Raw genomic sequence first — 22,847 nt, forward strand, 5'->3', positions numbered from 1 at the left:
CCTGACCTGAGAAATTTAGAGCCGTTAACTCCTGCTCTTTTTCAGGGTTTTTGGAGCTGCCATACTTCTTACCTCTACTCTGAATATGCTAATCCCATCAGCAGCCAGAGTGCATTATGGGTGTGTCATCTTTGTCCGGATACTGCAGGGGCTTGTTGAGGTATGGAACCCCAGGAGGGCGCCCTCTTAAGGTTGGCGTGTTAATCAGAACCAGCAGATTATCTTGGACTCCATCTACAAATGAACATTTTATAAGGTTGTGTCTACATACTATGCTTCAAAAATTGGAAAATTTAGATATACAGATATTTTGTGTTTAATTAATGCTAAAGTACGACTGTGACTGTTTGCCTCCCCTTCTCTAGAATTAAGTGGTGTTAAAGAAATGTTTAGTGCCTATTTGACTGGGGGTGGGGGAGAAGAACAGGCACTTTGGTTAATGTGTTGTAAGGAAAATTTTTGAGTCTGTCCTTTGCTGGTGACAACCCTGAATTAATACTTTTTGGGAGATTTATACCAAATCCTTGTTGGACTTGAATCACGATTTGAGTTTTCACTAAAATATTTCATTGATTATATTCTTTGGGAATGTAACTCTAATGATTGACTTTTAAAAACTTCAGATTGGCCTACCTATTGCTCTTCTCTTCTCCTGAAATATAGTGGGAGTAGATAAATCAGATAAAGTGTTAAGCACTGAAAACATTCTCCATTCTCTCCAAAAAGAAAGAGAAGATTGGTAGGATAAAAATGTATAAAATGAGTAATTATTTTATAAGTCTTATGTTCTAGACACTACTTTCGGGAAGTGTGAGCTTCACGGATCTAGCTTTAGCTTCCTCTGTATGGATTCCTTATATTTGGGAATCACTGTGTTTAATGCCTCACAAAAAGGCCTCCCACATTTCTTAAACTATTCAGAGTTCCAGATGAATGGAGTAATAGAGGGTCTTTTCTTTTGCCTTCATCAGAAGGGACAGAGGTAGAAGGAAGACTCGAAGGGCACGGAGAATTTGGACAGGTCACTAAAAAGAAAGCCATGTCTTACCCAATGTGGACTGAAAATTTTAAAAGTGGAATTTTAGGGAATAAGCAAAGATCTATGAGTAGCAGTTTTTCCTAATGCCTTGGGCCCATTCTGCGGAGACAATGTCAGAGAAGGGAATGTGCTTGTTTTTCAGTGACCCTTTAATGGTGATATACATCTTCCCCACCACAGGGTGTCACCTACCCAGCATGTCATGGGATATGGAGTAAATGGGCTCCTCCTCTAGAGAGGAGTAGATTGGCAACAACTTCCTTTTGCGGTGAGTCCTGCATGCAGACAGTTATGGTGGGTAAAAGTTCAGGAACAACTTGGTTAAGACCTGGAAGGGGATAAAGCTCACCTCTAAAATCATTTGGAGGGTGTGTGTGTGTATGTACATGAGGAAAGGTTTTTGACCACCATTTCAATTTCTTTAATTCTTTTTAATCTTCTTAAATCCTCTGTTTCCTCTGGGTTCATCCATTTTATCTAAGTTTTCCAATATATTCATGAATAATTTTTGTAATAGTCTTTTAAATTTATTTTTTTATTATAGTGTTATTATTTTTAGATATCTTTTGTGTCTTGGGATAAGTAGGTCACATCTGCTTATGTAGTCCTGTGTCACTGGCTATATATATAGACATATATATGTATTTGGAGATAGAGAGGTATGAGTGTACATGCACCTGAGTGTGCAAGAGTGTTTGTGACAGTCTACCAAGAGACATGAGATGAAGTCAAGAATTCCTATTTCTTTCACTTACCTATCTCCCATTCTTCCTTTTATTTTAGGTTCATATGCTGGAGCTGTAATTGCAATGCCTTTAGCTGGTATTCTTGTGCAGTATACTGGTTGGTCTTCAGTATTCTATGTCTATGGTATGTTGCATACTACACAGTAAAGTTGAAAGACATGGGTGTAAACTAAAATGGTGAGGTAGATCACTGAATATACTACTGCATTCACTCACATTTTTTTTTCCATTAAGAATCCTTTCCTCGGGGCGCCTGGGTGGCTCAGTGGGTTAAGCCGCTGCCTTCGGCTCAGGTCATGATCTTAGGGTCCTGGGATCGAGTCCCGCATCGGGCTCTCTGCTCAGCAGGGAGCCTGCTTCCCTCTCTCTCTCTCTCTCTGCCTGCCTCTCCATCTACTTGTGATTTCTCTCTGTCAAATAAATAAATAAAATCTTAAAAAAAAAAAAAAAAAGAATCCTTTCCTCATATTTTGAGAAGATTAAGGATAATGTTCTATCATTATGATTCTCCCTACCTTGTTATTTATTGTTTTAAAAATACAAGTACATTGTTGGTGGAAACTTTATGAAATATTTCATATATTGTCCTTGATTATGGAAAAAAATAAATTAGTTCTTGATTCAAAGCCAGTTAAGAGGAAAGAGCTAGGCAGCACATACTTCTCTTTCTTTGCTGCTGTTTTCTCGGCTGACTCTGCCTCCTCAAGACTGAACAGGGATGGGAAGCTGGCAGGGGATAGCAGTGCTAAGGCAACAGTTCACTTTTGCGACAAATTATTAACAGTCTCCTGCGGCAACCTCACATTTTAGTCCTTGTTACTCCAGGATGAAATGAGATGAAGCCCTCAGACAGAAATAAAAAAGGACAAGAAGTCTTAAGTCTAAAGTCCCTTTTTGTTCACTTTCTAACTAGAACCAGAAAGCTTATCACTTGAGTCTCTCTTTAGGATAGAGTCTCTCTATAGAGTCTCTCTTTAGGAGACTGTTTTTTTTTTTTTTTTTTTTTTTTTTTTGCCATGAGAAAAAAGAAATATAAGAGAGCTGGATTCCAACTGATGTCACTGATTTTTTTTTAAAGATTTTATTTATTTATTTGTCAAAGAGTGAGAGAGAGAGAGAAAGCCCAAGCGGGCAGAGTGGGAGGCACGCTCCCCACTGAGCAAGGAGCCCGATATGGGAGTCGATTCCAGGACCCTGGAATCATGACCTAAGCTGAAGGCAGAGGCTTAAACAACTGAGCCACCCAGGCGTCCCATGATGTCATTGATTAATACCATCTTTGGACATGGGCAGGAGAATGTGAAATATTAAGGACATCATGAGGTAGAACTGAACAGTATATGGCTGCTTCCAAATTCAGCATGATCCACCCCCATTTCAAAATGTTCTCATCAGAGCAAATTCTTATGTTTGCAGAATATTATTAAATATGCTTTATAGCAGGAGCTCTTATTCTGGTTCAAAAGCCATAGATAGGTTTTAGATTCATGAACGTCCTAAAGGACAAGCCATGCATACCTTTGTACATTTTTTTTCCTGGGGAGATGTTTTTCTTAGATTTTAATCCATATCTTTCATTAGATTTTAGAGTCCATAATTCAAAGAAGTTGAAAGCAAATGTGTATAGGGTATATAGTACAAGTTGGGATGCCCGGACATTAAATCTTCTGATTTGTCCCTTAATTGAATCCATTACGTGATTGAAAATATGATGTGACTGTAAAGTAAGTATATTAATTTCCAGGGGTGTCTGGGTGGCTCAGTCGATGAAGCATCCCACTCTTGGTTTTGGCACATGTCACTGTCTCAAGGTCATGAGATCAGCAGCCTCAGGCTTCCTGCTCAGGGCGGACTCTGCTTCCCCCACCCTTCCTCTGCCCCTTCCCCTGCTCATGTGCCTGGCACGTGCACATGCTCTCTCTCTCTCAAAATAAATAAATCTTTTTTTTTTTAAAGAATATTAATTTACACAAAGCACTCATGAAAATCAATCTCATTATTTCAAGTTGTATCTCTTTTAATAGCTATCATTGAATGATACAACGTTTAAATATTAGATAATCTGAAAATATCACAGCCCCATAGTACTCGCTTAGTTACTGTGTATAACAAAAATTAGGTCTTTGAGCCTCGTGTTCAATATTAATATTTCAAAAATTAATAAGATAAGACCTGTATAGTGCCTTATGTTAAAGGAAGATAATGCATATATAGCAATTAGCTGAATGTCCGGCACTTCAGATGCATTCAGTTGGCAGTGATGATAATTACTACTGGATTACAAGAGCTTTCATTTATTGAGTGCTTATTTTGTGCCATTCACCATGCTAGTTGCTTCATGCATTATCTCCTTTAACTGTACTTTGCCACAATCTCATAGAAAAGAAATTGTCTCGTTTTAGAGTGGAGGTCCACAGAGAGTCAGTCATTGATCGGAGCATGTTACTAGTAAGAGACACAGCCAGGATTTGAATCTGGGAGAGCCATATTCCATAACCACTATACTATACCAAATTTTCACACACCATCTAACTCCCATTTGTGTTTGCTGTCATGTTTGGTAACGAAAAGGAGCATGGCCCGTGAAAATCTGTGGTATTAAGAAATAATTCTTAGAGATTGAACAAGCAAGAAAAAAGTATTATAGAGATCAGGAGCATTTAGACTGTTACCCAAGGGATAAAGAACAGTAGAAGCCAAAAATGACATGACTAGCCTCTGGGAAACCGGAATGAATCACTTGAAATACTTTCTTTTATTAATACTTTAGATTTACATTTGACAGTAAGGGCATGTTTTAATGGAGTGTTAAATAAAGAAAAGGATGCAAAAAAATTGTAAACAGTCTTTTGTGTTAGAGTTTATAGCTTTCATTTGCCCAGAGCGACCAATAGGTAATATTATGTACTAAAAATAATAGTGGTACATCGTCACATAAAGTGTTAAATGATACTACATTAATTACAGAAGTCCCGCACCCCCCTGCCTTTTTTATGAATGGTAGCCACCCGAGCTAAAATAATCTAGATTTTATTTAATAATCTCTTTACTAGATCTGGAAGTGCTAACAAGAAAGGGAAATGAGTACTTCTGTTTTTGTGGAAATACAGACCACTCTAATATAGCCAAGGAAGGCAAATAAAAAAAAAAAAATCCTCCCTTATAAAATTCTTTGAAGACAGGAATTCTGTCTTGTTCACCATGTTTCTCTCACTTAGCAGAGTGCCTGGAATAGTAAAGTCAGTAAATGTTCATTGGATGTCTGAACATATCCCAAACCACACTATTCAATAATTATCCAATGCTGTGTCTCAGCCTTATTGGAGACAAAGAGATAAAACTACAGGACCAGCCTTCAGGAAGCTTGGAGTTTAGTGGCATTAACATGAGAAGAACTGAATTGGAGAAGCATAAACTCCAATTCCCATCCTAGAGAATGGGTTTATCATGAGATTCCTACAGTTTTATTCCAGCAAATGATAGTTAAATGGGGGTATTTATGATAGACTTTTGATTTTCTTCTTCTGACCCCTTCCTTGCAGGAAGCTTTGGAATGGTCTGGTACATGTTTTGGCTTTTGGTGTCTTATGAGAGTCCTGCAAAGCATCCTACTATTACAGATGAAGAACGTAGGTACATTGAAGAAAGCATTGGAGAGAGTGCAAATCTTTTAGGTGCAATGGAAGTAAGGACTTTATTATGGTGTACATTCCTGTTTTTATTCTTCATCTCACCTCCCTTTGACCAACCAAACCACTTTCTGAGTCCCTATTCAACAAAACCAATTTGGTGTCAATCACGATTGTTTTCTTTCTTCCATCCATACTTTCTGACTTAGGAATAATTGTTACTTCCCCCATCTATAATTCTTTTTTTTTTCTTTATCTTTCTTAATGATTTTCAAATTTTCCCTGGACTATGGCAATGACTGTAAACCTAAATAAGTTTTTATAAATGTTCAAATAGCTCATAATTTAAACAAATTCAACAAATATTTGTTAATTTCAGATCGTAGGAAATGCCAGATCACCCAACACAATCATGAAAAGGGCTATTTTTTGTGTATTGAATTGTCTAAATCTAGGTTTTACACATGTGAATTTATACTATAAGTGGTTAAAGAAATCCAAAATCATTAGTAGGTCAGTAATAGCTGACATAAAAATATTTTTAATGTAATATAATATTGTTATTGATAAAGTCTTATTTTCAGGATTATTTTTATGAAGATAAAGTATCATAAAAAATATAACATCGACCCCTTTTCTGATTCTAATTTGATTTCTTGCATGGGCTCTGTGGAGAGAGAAAATGCAGCTCTGTATCAATAATGCAAATCTTTTAGTCTGTGTGACATTAATATATCATAAATATTAATTAATACCCATTTGTTACTATTAAAAATTGGGAAGCAAAACTAATGTATTTAGACAGCCTCAGAAATTCAGCACCTAAACAGTAACTCAATTTCCTTATGCTGAGAGCTGGAAGGTAGAGAACCAGTGTCTCCTATAAATTATACTTCTCTTTCTTTTGAAGTCTCCTCCCCTCTTTCTAATTAAGTTTCAGTCCAGCTGTAATTCTCTACTTCATTATAAGAGGAGGTCTGTCTTTGACATTCCAGCCTAGGTAAAAAAGGTCTATCTATCACCCACTATTGTTGAGGCCTTTAATGAATAAGAAAAATCCCATACTGGATATCATTCAGAAGTGAAACTTCAGTACTTAAAAACAAATTCTTGCACTCTGGACTGGCATAGAACTTCCTCCTGCCTGTTTCCATCTGTAAATGGACAAATGGTCCATTTATATAATATTTTCCAAACATAGTATTTTTTCCAAACATAATATTCCACTTCTTACTGAAGTTTGATACTTTCCTATAGCTTCAAATCAAAATTAAAAATTAATTATATTTTGGTCATTGTACCTACGGTTATTTTGAAATTTTTATTGTGAAAATTTCCATATACAGCAAAACAGAGAGAATAGTAATAGCACTGCAGACATGCCAGTGTTGTCAACACTTTGCCTTATTTATTTCACTTTTCTTATTGCTGAATGATTTCAAAGGAAATGAGAACTCATTTCCTTTGAAATTTTAGCACAAATACTTCACATGCATCTCTAGAAAACAAAAATTCTTCTTCACAATTAAGTACTATTATTATATCTAAACAATGAAGAATAATTCCCTAACATTACCTAATACCTAGATCATATTCCGATTTCTAATACCCAGTCCAAATTCGAATATCTAGTCTATTATCATATGTCCTTTGTGGCTATTTCTTTGGAGTCTGTATCTAATTAAGAAGTGCACATTGCAGCTGACTGTAATACCTTTTAAATATTTTTTCTAAAAAAAAAATTAAATTTAACCTGTATACAGAAAAACACATCAATCATAAGTGAACAACTTGCTTCATTTTTGTAAGCCATACACACATGTGAAGCAAGCAGCCGGGTCAGTAAGTAGACTGTTATCAGGATACTATAAGCCCTCCTATGACCCCAAACAATTTTATAAGATATAAAATTAGATGCTTCTATCTCATATTTGATGAAGTGTTTTACAACCTGAAGAATAAATTTCTTAGTAGAGATGATCCAGATACGAATAATAGAAACACTTTCCCAGCAGGAAAAAGTTATTTACTTTTAATAATATTCTGAAGTTACTTCTTACACTAACATAACACCACAATGCTGACATCCCTGTATTGAACAATTTTCATTTTCTGTGAAATAAATATATTTATCTGGCATTATCTTCCCAAAGTATATAGGGTTTTAAAAATACAAATTTTCAACCCAGCTATGATATTGTCACTGGATATTTTCATTCAAAACCACAGTATTCATTATATGTTATTAGGAGATGCTTTTGGTTTGGTTTGATTTTTCTTTTTTGTCATGTGTATTTGTGATCGCGACGATATAGCTTCTTACTATATTACTGTTAAAGTGACCTTGAAATGCTTAATTAGAGTAGTTAGAGTCACAGCCAATACTAGCAGTTATGAGGCTCTCCATCCAGGAATAATTACCAAATCTGTGTAAAAAATGTTTGTCTCCCCTTTTACTAATTTGGCCAGGTTAATGATCCCAAGCTAGCATTAAGTGGAGTTATTTCAGGCTACTCTGACTTCACCGAACAGTATTTTGACATTCAAAATAAAGTCACTGAGGAAGTGAGAATATGAGAGACACTTTTGGGTCTAAAAATGTTAGACCCAAGACTAAAAATGTGAGTCTTAGGGGAAGATCATTGCTTCATATTTGGGCATATATAGAATCTTTGAGTACACTAGATATAATTTCTAAATGGGTATCATAAGCGAAGCCAATCCCCTGTAGGTGGCTAATTTTGAATGTTTTGAATGTCATAAATAACTAGGTATGATGTGTCCATGGTCTGTGCTGGGTAGCTACATACTTCAACCCAGCTGTCTACCATGTGAGTTTTATAGAACCATGCCCTTCAGTATTATAGAATTTATATTGACATTCATTGTCTATCAAGAGAATTTATAGGGGTGCCTGGGTGGCTCAGTGGGTTAAAGCCTCTGCCTTTGGCTTAGGTCATGATCTCAGGGTCCTGGGATAGAGCCTGCATTGGGGGGGAGGGTCTCTGCTCAGCAGGGAGCCTGCTTCCTCCTCTCTCTCTGCCTGCCTCTCTGCCTACTTGTGATCTCTGTCAAATAAATAAATAAAATCCTTAAAAAAATACATATTAAAGAGAATTTATAGATAATGGTATTATTAACTTTACATAGGGTCTAGAATATTGCACTTTTAATTTTTTATTATTTTTCTCATCCTAACTATATTGAATTCTCAGTGTTTTAGATAAAATATTTTGGATACCAACAAGGTCACTGATAGGGCAAGGATCTTTAACTGAGGTGTGATTTATCACTGACAGAAAAGAAAAAAAATCTTGGAAACTAGGATCTGTGCTTTAGGAATTGTTTTCTATAAACGTAGGATCTTATACATTCCTCAAATGGGATCAATTTAATCAGAAGAATAGGCTAATATTTTTTTTTCTTCCAACAATTATTCATGCAGCTAAGGTTAACTAAACTGCTGCAATTAACTTCATTACCTCCTACTCATGCCTCAACATATACATTCTGGAAATGCAAAGCACCTTTTATTGCCATTTAAGTCTTAAGTCTTAAGTAAATAAGAAAATATTTTAAATGGTCAGAATGGCTCTCTTTTTTGGGATTTCAGAAATTCAAGACCCCATGGAGGAAATTTTTTACATCTATGCCTGTCTATGCAATAATTGTTGCCAACTTCTGTAGAAGCTGGACATTTTACTTACTGCTTATCAGTCAGCCAGCATACTTTGAGGAAGTCTTTGGATTTGAAATCAGCAAGGTATGTGAAAATTGTCCTTGTTTAACCAGTGCATTATTTTTGTGCTCAATTGAATATTAAGTTCCTTTGTCAATATTTTATCTTCTAAATTTTAGGAGTTACTCATTTATTTGTTTATCCACTTAATAACTTCTGGGAAATAAAGACTCAGTGAGGTGTTGGAGTGTCTGCTGTACTCAGCTGTCTGCTAGAAATCGCTCTTTTTGATAGAAACACAGGCAAAATCAACCCAGTCTCTGTCCTCATGGAACTTATAGCCCAGTTAAGGTGGACAGCCCTGTAGCCTTTCCCCTCTAAAGAAACAATAACTTCCTTTAAGTCTCAGGTCAGAGACAATGTAACAGTGAACAAAAAAATATTTTATTGAAATGGAATTGTGTTTAAATAATTACTAATCTCTTCTTCAATGTTTTCAAAATTCTGGTTATCTTGTCTGTGTGAAAGCTTTTTATTTTGATGTAGTCCTGATTGATGGATGGATAAGGAGGATGTAATAATACACATGTACACACACACAGAGACACACAGAGACACACACAGACACACACACACACACACACACAGACATTCTGGAATATCACACAGCCATAAAAAGGATGAGACTGTGCCATTTGTAACAACATAATGGACCTAGATGGTATTGTACTTGAGATCAGGTTTTGAGAAAAATACCATACGATTTCACTCATAGGTGGAATCTAAAACAAAACAAAACCCAAATGAATAAACAAATGAAAAGCAGAATAAGACCTGTAAATACAGAGAACAAACAGATGGTTACCAGAAGGATAGGAAATGAGGGATGGGCAAAACGGGTGAAGGGAACATGAGATGCAGGGTCCCAGTTATAGAATGAGTAAGTCATGGGACCAAACAGCACAACATAGGGAATATAGCTAATGAAATTGTAAGAATGTTGTATGCTGATGGACGGTAGCTACACTTGTGGTAAGCATAGTATAACATATAAACTTGTCAAATTACTTTGTCCTGCACCTGAAACTAATATAACATTGTGTGTTAACTATACTCAAGTAAAAAAAAATTTTTTTAATTTCCTATAAACTTAAGAAAAGCTGTCTTGCTAAAAGATTTGAGAAAGCAAAAAAAAAAAAAATCTGAAAACATTCTTATGTGTCATTTATTCAACTTATTCACTTAACAGGCATTTGTTGAATGGGATGTGTGTGAAGATTTGCGTTAGGTTCAGAAATAAAATCATTGTTCCCATGCTCAGGAGTTCACAGCTTGGTGGTATACACGAAAGTAACTAGTTACCAGTTACAGCACAGTATGCTAAATCTTAGAGACATTTGTTCATAGCTGTGAAAATATAATCATTCTGGGATTTTCTAGAAGGACAAAATGAACATAAAAATAACGACTTTATATTTATAGAAGTGTTTGAAATTCACAAGATCCTTTCATATTCATGAACAGCCTTATTTGGTTGACCAGCTGGATAACTTTCATCATTTCTGTTGATGGGGAAACAAACTAGGGAAGGTATTGTGTTGCCTAAGGCCACGCTGGTAATATATGCCTGAATCAAGCTTAAGCCCCAATTCTTTAATTTATGTTTCAGTTCCCTTTACTATGCTATTCAAATTCAGGTGGACCCTATCTTCATTTAAGCACTTAGCAAGTATTTGTTAAATATCATCCCTGCCAAGCCCTTTGCGGAGTACTGAATACACTTGTGTGTGCTTCTCATGGACTGGCCATTTCTCTTCATGTCATTACATACATCCAGCTGGGCTCGCTATTCATATTATGTCTCTACTTGAAAGACTATCTGAGGCCTGGAATTGAAGAAAACCTGAGTTTAGGGAGAAGCTATTCTAAGAGCTCTTTTGTAATCCCTGTTTCTAAGGAAACTGTTTCCTCCATTCCTGAGAAGAATGGCTGCTTTAGATAGGGCTCTTCTCTCTAGAGCTGATCAAACATTGCAGGGTAGCCTTTGGAAGCTCTGAGAGGTGTTACACTTCTCAACAGAGGCGGCTGGAGGTGTGAGTCCATTTTCATAATCTAGGACAAATATGACACTGAGAGGCTATTAATAAAGTCAGGTCTCATGGGGGAGAAGTGAAGGAGCCAACTGATGTTAATGAAACCGTGTGGTCATTCTGGGCCTGTAGCTCCACTTAATTGAAAGTGCTTGAGTAAAAGCAATGATATTTTGCAAAAGCTAAATAGAATAACCAGATGAGTTGATCTGATTCACTTGTTATATTTTTAACTAAAATCCAGATAAGTTCTACACACACAGATTGGCTTGAAGATTTTGATTATACTCTTACAAAAAAAAAAAAAAGTCACTGACTTACTTGAAAAGAGTATGAAGGAGGTAGAAATGGAAATAGAAAACAGGCTTTAGATCCAGGCTGGCATGGCTCCGGATCCAAGCTCTGCAATAAACTATTGATACGTAACCTGGGGCTGGTTTTTGAATGATTGCCAGCTTTGATTTTCTTTTTCATAAATAATGGCATTAATACCCTCCTTCAGAATCATGGCAAAATGTAAGCAAACTAAAATATTTAAATGGAGGATAGTTCTCTCCAACCTTAGTTAAATTGAGTATCCTGCAGATTAAAACACAAGTGCAATAGCTCAATCTTCATTTCAAGTAGACTGACCCGGTTAAAGCAGAAATATGCATAGATGTGTATTTATATTATTTTTAATATTATAAAGTTATATTTTTTAAAGTCATATTTTTAAGTTATATTTTTAGTTATATTTTAGTATTTTATAGAAATTAAAAATTAATATAAATTATAATTAATATATTATATTATATATATAGTATATAATGCTTATATAGAAACATTTTTAGCCTTTTGAAAATGACCTATCAAGGGAAGGCTAATGCTTGGATTGACCAGCACTTTGAGAGGTCAGGTTACAAGAGGCAACCAAATGAGAGGAAACATTCATTCCTTTTGAGCTTTACATTGAGGAGCAGAGGAGAAGCGTTGAGTGGCTGCTCTTTGTTGTGTGATAGCCTGCCAATTTCTAAACAGAATATGGAACAGGTGGGGAGAGAGGAAATCCAGACTGTGACCCAGAGAAGCAAAGAGAAGAATGCATGAAGTCTAACAAGTTTCTATGAAGAATCAATCAGTCATAGACTCAAAACATTTAGCCTAGTCTTGTAAAACCTTAAAATAATGAGCAAAGTGCTGTGGGATTATCATAAATAATGATACTCCCCAAAAGTTGTGAGATTCCGATAACATGTGATTGCAGGTGATTATGGTAAATCACCAAAGACTGAGGAGATCATTGAATAACTTTCAAAAAGTTCTGCAACTTGGTCCTGATGTCACATACTGAATAGGTCCCCATATTGTCCTAGAAACTGAGAGTTTGAGTGCCTTCAAGTATTAAGTCAGTAGAGTAGGATATCCCCAACTTCTGTCTCATTATCCTCTAGATCGTTAGCTCCTTGCACTTTCCATAGTGCTTTGCTAAAAGTGAATAGCTAATAATCATAACTTTATTCTTCATTTATCCGAAGGAATTAAAATGTCTATTTGAGTAGATAGTAAATAGCAAAGAGTGTTGGACTTTAGAGCCTCTCAGATGCCTCATTGAGTCAAGATGCAGGCCCATTATGCGAATTTAGGAAATGCAAGTCACTCTTCCGGTTTCTTTGCCTCTAAAAGCAAACACACAACATACAATGTTGCGCAAATCCTTAACATGGTATATTTCAGAATGTTTTCTTGTCTGAGGGCTTCTTTCTACATATTGGTTGCTTTAAATATATTTACTGTAGTCAGGAATAAAGAACAACTCTGCTTTGAGGTTCTATTCTCAAAAGTGATAATGTTTGCTTTAATGTCGATTTACCTTATAGTTAAACTTAGTTCAAATTTGTTGAGCCTTTACTAAATGACAGGTTTTGAACTAAATTAAAAGCAGTCAGCACATTGTCTGCTTTTATTTGATTTTTCTTTCTCAGATGGTTATAGTGCTAGGCATAGTGTTTAAAAGCCAAGGTTTCAGACTCAGGTATGGCTCAGTATTTGGTTCTAGAAATGACTTAGCCCTTTTAAGTATATTTTCTTCATCGATACAAGAGAGTAACAATATAATAAACTTTCATCTGGATAAAAAAGAGCGAATTAAATAACTCAGACATTTAAGCTATGTAGGAGTCATTCACTGACTGGTTTAATCATGACAGCAACTGGACTTGTGGTACTCTATTGTATGCCATTGTGAAACTGACCAATCTTTGTCCCAAACTTTCAATAATCTAACTTGGAAGACATTTTTATACACAAATAATACACTTTTCCCCAGTACTTATAATCTGTAGGAAGTATACTTCAAATTACACTTAGGAAAAAAAAGAAAAAACTCCCTTAATATGTTTATAGTCAAAATCTGCTTAGTCTATGAACACAGTTAAAATGCATTTTATTCATACTTCCTGCCCTCATGATGCCCAGAGAAGAGTGTCTTGCACAAAATTATTAGCCAAGAAATGTGTGTTGAATTGATGCTGGTAGGTTAGATTTTCGGTTGAGCTATTTCATATGACATACCGCTGTGTTACAATGTGACAAAATACTAATATTTTACATAGAAAATACCTAAAATTGAAGAACCGATCTGCATTTTCTGGGCTAAATTTAGCTTCAAAACTAAATATAAAACTCATAAGAGATACATATTTAAAATGCAATTAAGGTTTTTTAGCCTTCTTAAAAATTAAAAAAAAATTAAAAATACAGCCTCTTTAAAGCTTGTCAGATAAATTTCTTGTCCCTCTGACTCTGTCTCTGTCACTCTCTCACTCACTAATGGTAAATTTTTGTGAATATATTCAAGAATATGAAATGGCACATAAATGTGAATCACTCTGTGATAAGATTCAGGATAGTTTATTCATAAACTCAAAATTTACTGACTCATTATACAGGAAAAAGCATTATTCTCTCCTAAAAGATAAAAAGTAATTTTACTTAGTTAGCTTTTCTCATTTATTCTGTGGAAGTTATTGCTTATTCTAGGAATAAGTAAGTGGTCATTTGAAGACAGTATTTTTCTCTTTCTTTTCCTATAAAGAATTTATGACAGATTCAAACAACCCAGACCATTGCTCATATTACGTAAGTTCATGTGTATGTTTTCTCTTCTTTTTCTTCAGGTTGGCATGCTATCTGCTGTGCCACACTTAGTAATGACAATTATTGTGCCCATTGGAGGACAGATCGCAGATTTTCTAAGAAGCAAGCAAATTCTTTCAACCACTACAGTAAGAAAGATCATGAATTGTGGTGGTAAGTACGTAAGTCATGTGAAGGACATGATTTTGGTTCATGAAGTGCTGATCTACAGGAATGAGTAATTTTACTGTGCATGTCAAATATGCAGCTAAATTCATGTTTTCCCTATTTATTTATAATCGCTTCCCTATCCTCAAATTTTCACAACTCCTAGGTTTTTTTTTTTTTTTTTTTAAAGATTTTATGTATTTATTTTACAGAGAGAGACAGCAGAAGAGGGAACACAAGCAGGGGGAGTGGGAGAGGGAGAAGCAGGCTCCTTGTTGAACAGGGAGCCTGACACAGGTCTTGAACCCAGGACCCTGGGATCATGACCTGCGCTGAAGGCAGATGCTTGATGTCTAAGCCACCCAGGAACCCCTTCTGACTCCTAGCCTTAAATAACTACATAAATATCTCATCCTTGCCCGCCATTGAAACTAAAAGGTGTGCTCAGTGTTTTTATTAAAATGGAAAGCTTCAGGGGCACCTCGGTGGCTCAGTGGGTTAAAGCCTCTGCTTTCAGCTCAGGTCATGATCTCAGGGTCCTGGGATCAAGTCCCTCATTGGGCTCTCTGCTCAGTGGGGAGCCTGCTTCCTCCTTCCTCTCTCTCTTTCTCTCTCTCTCTGTCTGACTCTGCCTACTTGTGATCTCTGTTTGTCAAATAAATAAATAAAAATCTTAAAAAAAATAAAATGGAAAGCTTCAGTAATCTCAGTAATCTCTCTGCATAAATTATAACTGTTATATTATTATTTAAATATTTTATTTATTTGAGAGAGAAGGTGGGGTAGGGGCAGAGAGAGAGAGAGAATATCAAGCAAACTTCCCACTGAACACAGAGTGCATGGGCTACCTGGGCCTTGATTTTACCACCCTGAGATCATGGCCTGAGCTAAAGTCTAGATTCTGAGGCTTAATGGGCTGAGCCACCCAGCTGCCGCTGTTATTACTTTTAAGATAGACTCCCTGAAGGGGTTTCTTAGGTCAGAAAAGCTTGAGAAGTTCTAGCACTTTTGGCTCATTGGAAAAATTTACAAAAATGTCTGAAGTGTTCACGTGTGTTTGTTTCTGAAGGTTTTGGCATGGAAGCAACCCTGCTTCTGGTTGTTGGCTATTCTCATACTAGAGGGGTAGCGATCTCATTCTTGGTACTTGCAGTGGGATTCAGCGGATTTGCTATTTCTGGTAAGATACATGTTCTTAAATTTATAAATGTAACATGCTGCTTTGTGCTGGAATAATGCCATATATTCTCTTTTCCTCTTTAATATTCTATTGTTGAAAATTTACTTAACACAGTCCCACTAGAAAGTAAAAAGAATAACACATTTAGAAATTGTTATTTGGATTTGTCACTTCTTATTTTCCTCTTGCTTACCTTTCTTCTTCTTCTTCTTCTTCTTTTTTAAAGAGAACATTTCTCTGTGATTTGAGCATCATGTATTAAGTATTGAATAAGAAACCATACTTTATTCCACTCCAATCATATCTTTGAGCTAAAGTATAAAAAAATATTTACTGAGCACCTGCTATATACCTAGTCTCCTGTAAGGAGAACATTGAGTGTGTTGAGTGTGGTAGAGAATATCCTACAGTCACCTACTTCCCAGGGGTTTAGGATTCCCTGACTATAAGCTGATGTGTGTTATTTCAGGTTTCAATGTTAACCACTTGGATATTGCTCCGAGATATGCCAGTATCTTAATGGGCATTTCAAATGGTGTTGGCACGTTGTCAGGAATGGTTTGCCCTATCATTGTTGGTGCAATGACAAAGAATAAGGTAAGATGTAGCTAAAGAAATGTTCTGTTTTAGAAGTTTCTCCCTTATGGTAGAGAAGAGTTACTGTATTCTGTTTGGTGCTCTCTCTATGGTCCAGCCACCAGACCCTTGATAAAGGAATTAATTGAGGTTCACTAGAAAATCTCTGAGAACTCCAAGGAAATCTTTCCTAACAAATAAGCAGTGTGCTTTTCAACACCTTTTAATATTTCTTGTATCTCTGGTGTAGCAAAACAGCAACAGAAGACCTCTTTTTCTCTTAGCTTATTAGAGCACTCAATAGAAGACTTCTGAGCTTTATTTGGAAACATCAATTCAGACTCTGCAGTTATCAGTGGGAGAATATTGTTATTAGCTCTCTGTCCTTATCTGTAGAGCTTCACAATTATTGTTCACCATAAGGAAATAAACAAAAGAAGTAGGAGGAAAAAATACACGTAAATCAATGGAAATTCCAAGAGAGATGATGGGTATTTTAAAAATTAGCAGACCACAGATATGTTTGTAGTTTTATTTAAGAACCTGAGATCTAAAAGACTTTAATTAATGAACGTCATAAGATTACGGAAAGTTTCTACCACAGTCTTTGCTTTATAGAGTCAGAACAGGGTCTTCCCCTAAAGATAGCGTTTTTATGAAAAGCCTGATGGTGGAGCATTTGAAGAAGAGGCTATGCTTTTCAAACATGGGGAGTCTGTTCTCACCGTGCTGCTTTTTGTCACCGCAGTCACGTGAAGAATGGCAGTATGTTTTCCTGATTGCTGCCCTGGTCCACTACGGCGGAGTTGTATTTTATGCAATATTTGCCTCAGGAGAGAAGCAACCCTGGGCAGACCCTGAGGAAACAAGTGAAGAAAAATGTGGATTTATCCATGAAGATGAGCTTGATGAAGAAACAGGGGACATTACTCAAAATTATATAAATTATGGTACCACCAAGTCTTATGGTGCCACAACACAGGCCAATGGAGGTTGGCCTAATGGTTGGGAAAAGAAGGAGGAATTTGTACAAGAAGAAGTACAAGACTCATACACCTATAAGGAGCGAGATGACTATTCATAACAAAGCTAATTGCTGGAGTTATTTTTAGTGTTTGTGATTAAATTAATTGTTATTGCACAAAAATTAAAAAAAAAAAAGTGGTGTACACACGTAAACATATCAACCAGGCAAGTCTTGCTGTAAAAATGAATCAAAACAAACTCATGAAGTTACCATCAAGTGCAATCTTTAGAAGTTGTGAAATGCCATCATTTCCATTCAGGCCATCCATTTTTGCGTTTGTGATTTAAAGGTTGACTGGTCAAAATTGTAGAAGCGAGTAGTTACTCATTCGATTCATGTGAGCTAAAACTCATCACCATTTAATAAAGCACAACTACGACAGTTGGCACATCCCATCCTACAAAGGTTAGGAAGCCAAAGCTACTTGATCATGCAAAATGCACTTATACATTTGTTACACTGTATTGCAAGATATCATGCAGAAGTCCTGTTAAGAAACCTGAGGATGTCACGTTGGCTGGATCAGGTGGTGGCAATGTTTATTGAATATAAATTATGGAGTTGATATATATCTCAATTAGAGAAGAATATTGTGGGCTAGCAACTAGCAAGGTGTACTAAATAATTATTGTTATTACATAATGTGGAATATTTTGTTGGTTCTGAAAAAAAATATCTTGCAGTGTTTTTTATGAAATGCTTGTGCACATATACTTATATCTGTGAAAGAGAACCTGTAAAGGGAGGGGTATGCTTCATGTTCTTCCATTCATTTACCTAACAGTATAAAACACTTCACATTTCCACAGAAATCTGACTTTTCATGTAGCATATCACGTAACTTTTTGCAAAAAATATAAAAAGTAAATAGACTTTAATGTATTTTTTATTACAACTTTGTACTGGTTGTAACTTGCATTAGAAAAAAAAAAGAGGCATACACCATAAAGAATCTAATAAGAAATTTACTATGGAGATACAGCCCTTAAAATGCAATATTAACAACAAGAAATTAAAAAAATGGTTTAGATATTCTTCTTCCTTAATAACAAAATACTATATGAAACTTGTGCCACAGAGCTATATATAATATGAGAAGATAAACTTAATAGAGATATTGTAAGTAGATGATTTTATTATTTAAAGTCCCACTTAAAAGATACTTGTCTTAAATATATAGGACAATAAATTATATTAAAATTATATCTATATATATCTGTATATCTTATACATATCCATATACAAAAGCATAATAAACAATCGTCACAAAAAACCAAAAATAGCATACACCTAATGTTGGGTTAGGGGACTGCAATTTCTACTTTCATAGAGTCATAGAATTTTAGATGGGGCAGAGGCATTTTGCTTGTCATTTCTTAACACAACTCAACAGGAATTGCAACATTTGTGTTCCAAGCAATAAGTGCAATGCATACAATTTCCTGTCTGTATATTATCTTCATTTGGCTTGTGGTAGCTGTCTGGGTGGTTGGAATGATTTTTTTTTTTTCTTTTAAAAAGTTAACATCAGATCTCTTTAGAATGTTCTAAATGATAATAATGCATTTCCCAATTCAATGCAAAATGTCATCGGTGTATTTAATTGTCTCTTCTGGATATTTGATCTGTTCATTGTATTGTGCTAGTGACTGGAAGCCATGCTACTACAAATAGAAAACATAACATTTGTTTTAAAGATGCGAACCATCCTTGACCTTAAGAAAATAAAAACATCCTTTGCTTTGTGTCTCAAAGTGATGTAATGTGATCATAGCTTTTGTTGTGTTGAATGAGAAGATGTGGACTCTCATTTTGTTGCTGCAAAAAAAAAAGTATTAATAAAATGCTCTATTTATCCTTTTGTAAAAATACAATACATTAATTTGGGTTTACTTTATTTAGTTTGCAGCTTTATGGGAATTTTAGCTTTTTTTGTGCTCCAGTGAAGCCAAAGCTAGGTTTGAGAATAATAACCTTTTTATCTACTTGAGCTCTAATGGAAGAACATGGTGCTCTTGTTATTACATACTGTAATATACATATTATAAGAGAAAATTACTAAATTATATTACATATTACAAGAGAAAATAACTCTTGTTATTACATTATTACATGTAGAGTGTGTGGGATGTGGTTCCATAGACAGAATTTTGCATCAAGAAATGGGTCTCAGAGTCAGACTCTATCTTTCCATGATCATCTTCTCATAGCTTGTGCACCAAACTTACAGAAAACTTTGGGACAAAATTCAAAAGTTGTCAGGTCAAGGATCCCATCTAATTTGGATTGTACCTGTAGGTTGTGCTGGTCATTGTCCTAACCATTCTAGGCAGAGTATTCCTGTAACTCCACAATGACCCAGAGCAGGTGCTCCTTTTCAGCCCAGATTGCAAGGGGAGAAACTGAAACTCATGAAGGTTAAATAACTTTCCCGAGGTAAAACAGAGTACCGGCATTATGTTATAAGATGTCAGCTAAACCAGCAAGCCGTGAGCAAGACGTATCAAGGTAGCAGCCAGTGGAATGTCTGTGTTGCTGGAAAAGAGATCATTCCACTCCACTTCCCGATTTGACAGATGTGTTGAAAGGGAAGACCATAATCATACAGCTCTGGAATCTTCAATTCCTAGAACTTTACTGCTCAAGAGGACTCATGGGATGATTTAGGTGACATTCCTAATTTAACTACCAAGTCTCAATGAGAGAAACTGACTGGATACAGAGGATGTTATGGGTTTGGAATGGAGTTGTTATGGTAAGCTGTGCGTTGTTTTTATTTTTACTTTCTTTTCTAGCCAGAACTTAATGTAAGAAGTTAATTGAAGAATATTTATCGGTTGAACCACAACCCCGTATCCACAACTCACATAAGCTCAGAGTGTGTGTGGAAGGCGATGGGAGGGAGGGATTGTATTTTCTTTCCCTACAATCCTCTGCACAAAGAAAAAGCAGCCAGAGACCCAGATATCTGAAGGAGCCTCACATGCCATTCTTGCATAACTTTGGAAAAAAATGAAAGTGTCTTAGATCTAATACTTTATAATTTCCCCAATTCTATAATGCAAAAGTTTACAGTTCCTGTAAGAGAGTAAGAGAATCGTTCTAATGATGTCTCCAGAAATTACCACTGGCTACCCTCATTTGCTCCTACATTTCATCTTCCATCTTTCTTCTTTTTTGAGAGAGAGAGAGACTGTGCATAAGCAGGGAGAGGGCCAGAGGTAGAGAGAGATCTCAAGCAGGCTCCGTGCTCAGTGCGGAGTCTGATGTAGGGCTCAGTCTCAAGACTCTGAGCTGAAATCAAGAGTCGGAAGATTAACGGACTAAACCACCCAGGCACCTCTTCCTTTTCTCCTCACACTCCTTTTCCTCCTCATCTCAATGCGGATCCCCATCTGCAATGTTATATATATGAGGTATTTTGTAATTTACAAAATGCTTTCTTATGCGTTATCCCATTTCATTCACACATCTGTCTTGTAAACTTGAAAGGCCACATATCAATATTAGCATTTCTATTTTCCAAGTAAGGGAACTGGGTGTAAGAAAGTGTAATTAACTTCCTAAAGAATCCCTAGGTAGGATTAGAACAAGATATAGACTATTTGGCCACAGCAAGAGAGTGATTTATTTTTATCTTTAAATCACTTTATTACTCTTCTGATTATAAATGTGGTACCAGGGAAAGGAGCTTTATTAGGTAAAGAACAGTTTTTAGAAACAGCGGAAATGAGGGTAATTGCTAATCTCGCTATCCAGAAATAAATGCTGTTTAATATTTCTGGAATCTTTTATAAGAAAAATATGCAGAAAATATTTTGCCATTCTCAAATTTGAAGTCATACTTGGTCTATTTCGGCAAACTACTTTTTGGATTGACAATATAGCATGTGTATTTTCGTATTTAAACAATCATCTAATATTTTACTGCATGAGCTGTATTTAATCTATGTATCCAGTCCTTATTTATGAAAATTATATCTATCTTTGCACCTTTTCCCTTTTAAGTTTCTACTTGCATGGATGATTTTGGGAAATGCAAAGTTCCATATACACACTTTAAACCTCTAGAAACATGACGGATATTTAAGTTACTAGCTCTCACTTATTATTCCTGTGTTTGTCTACTGAGAGTGCTACTGGCAATCTGTTTTTCTGGGATTCAGTTGCTAATTTATGGATTCATTCAATACATGTTTAGTAAGCATCAACACTGTGCAAGTCACTATCCATACCATGGTGAGAAAACAGCCCCTGCTCTCCTGGCTCCGAAAATCCAGATTTCCTCTCTGAGGTGTTTGCACTGCCCAGACAGGGCACACAGATATGACTGAAGTTAAGAGGCTTTTCCCTGAGAAAAGGTTTTTCTTAATTCCCAGAACTCTCAAAGGTGGGTGCATTCAAGGTGCAACTCATGCCAATTTTTTTGTTTTTTTTTTTTAAGTTTCAGGTGAGGATACTTTTCACAGCCTTAGAGGTCCCCACGCTGGGGGGAGTCCCGGCCCTTTGGCTAGATCAGCATCAACTATTTCTAGTGCCTGGATCTCCACAGGAGGGGAGATGGAAGAGCTGAACTTCCAATCTCGTTTTCCAGCTTTCTTTCTGTCTGTGTTCCTCCCCTGGATTTCTAATGACCTGCACATCTTTTCTACCTCCCCACGCTTCTTGTATATACTCCCTTGTCAGTCTTACCCACAGATCAGGGCTACTGAGATTTAATTCTTAACGGGGTGATATCACTAGCAGGGTTTTTTAAAATTCTTTTTTCTCCATTCTCATACAAGACCTCAGAACTGCATTTTTATTCCGCGGCTGTCAGAAACACTTCCTCTGTGAAGGTTGCTCTGTGCCATACAGTAGCTGAAAATGCCCCAGTTTCTCCAAGCTTCCCCATAAATGCCGCCAAGCACCTAAAAGCTGCGGCAGCCGGACCTACAACCCTGTGTTTTGTCCAAATTTAGCAGCTTTTATTGAATGAAACCCTCAGATTTTACCAACAGCAAACCAAATGAAGAAACCGCGTCACTTTTGTTAAATCGCATTCGAGGACATGTTTTATTACTTTGCTCTATATGCCTTAGATACAAATCCTTGCATTTCTAAGGGTTTGAGGGATGCTTTTGCTGTAGCATTAGTGGACTCTCGGCATTTAGAAATGAAAAGACGTGGGGTCTGCCTGCCACATCTCCCTTCTTGTCTCCCTCTCAAGAAGCTTAGAGACGGGCTCTTTGGCTCAATCGCTATTTTTATCTTCGTCCCTCATTTTCAGTTAGTTCTGTTTTTCATTGTTTGTTTATTTAGGTGTTATTACTTTGGATTTTGTTTTAAAGGAGGACGTGAGTGAGCTATCTGATAATAATAATAATGTAATCATAATGCTATAGGAATCTTTTATAGAGGGCTTATGAAATTCCCAGGTTCCCAGGGTTTCACATGTAAATATCTAACTCATTTAATCTTCAAAATAACCCTTTGTGGGGCACCTGGGTGGCTTAGTTGATTGAGCGGACCAACTCTTGATTTCGGCTCAGGTCATGATCTCAAGGTCCTGAGGTCAAGCCCCACATAAGGGCACCACATGGAGTCTGCTTGAGAT

At 36.2% G+C, this 22,847-nt stretch overlaps 1 protein-coding gene across 1 annotated transcript in view; it reads left to right on the plus strand.

The window, feature by feature from the left end:
• The window catches only part of SLC17A6 (solute carrier family 17 member 6), a 42,028-nt gene extending 22,927 nt beyond the window's left edge, over positions 1 to 19,101 (plus strand). The window contains exons 4-12 of the mRNA XM_059138432.1: positions 46 to 160; positions 1,220 to 1,307; positions 1,823 to 1,909; positions 5,328 to 5,470; positions 9,028 to 9,177; positions 14,342 to 14,474; positions 15,538 to 15,648; positions 16,118 to 16,245; positions 16,973 to 19,101. Of these exons, the coding sequence (XP_058994415.1) occupies positions 46 to 160; positions 1,220 to 1,307; positions 1,823 to 1,909; positions 5,328 to 5,470; positions 9,028 to 9,177; positions 14,342 to 14,474; positions 15,538 to 15,648; positions 16,118 to 16,245; positions 16,973 to 17,308 (1,291 nt within the window). The 3' untranslated portion in view covers positions 17,309 to 19,101. The remainder of the gene's footprint in view (positions 1 to 45; positions 161 to 1,219; positions 1,308 to 1,822; positions 1,910 to 5,327; positions 5,471 to 9,027; positions 9,178 to 14,341; positions 14,475 to 15,537; positions 15,649 to 16,117; positions 16,246 to 16,972) is intronic.
• Positions 19,102 to 22,847: the final 3,746 nt, after the last annotated feature.

Source organism: Mustela lutreola, chromosome 1 (assembly GCF_030435805.1).
Source record: "Mustela lutreola isolate mMusLut2 chromosome 1, mMusLut2.pri, whole genome shotgun sequence".
NCBI classification, from domain to species: domain Eukaryota; kingdom Metazoa; phylum Chordata; class Mammalia; order Carnivora; family Mustelidae; genus Mustela; species Mustela lutreola.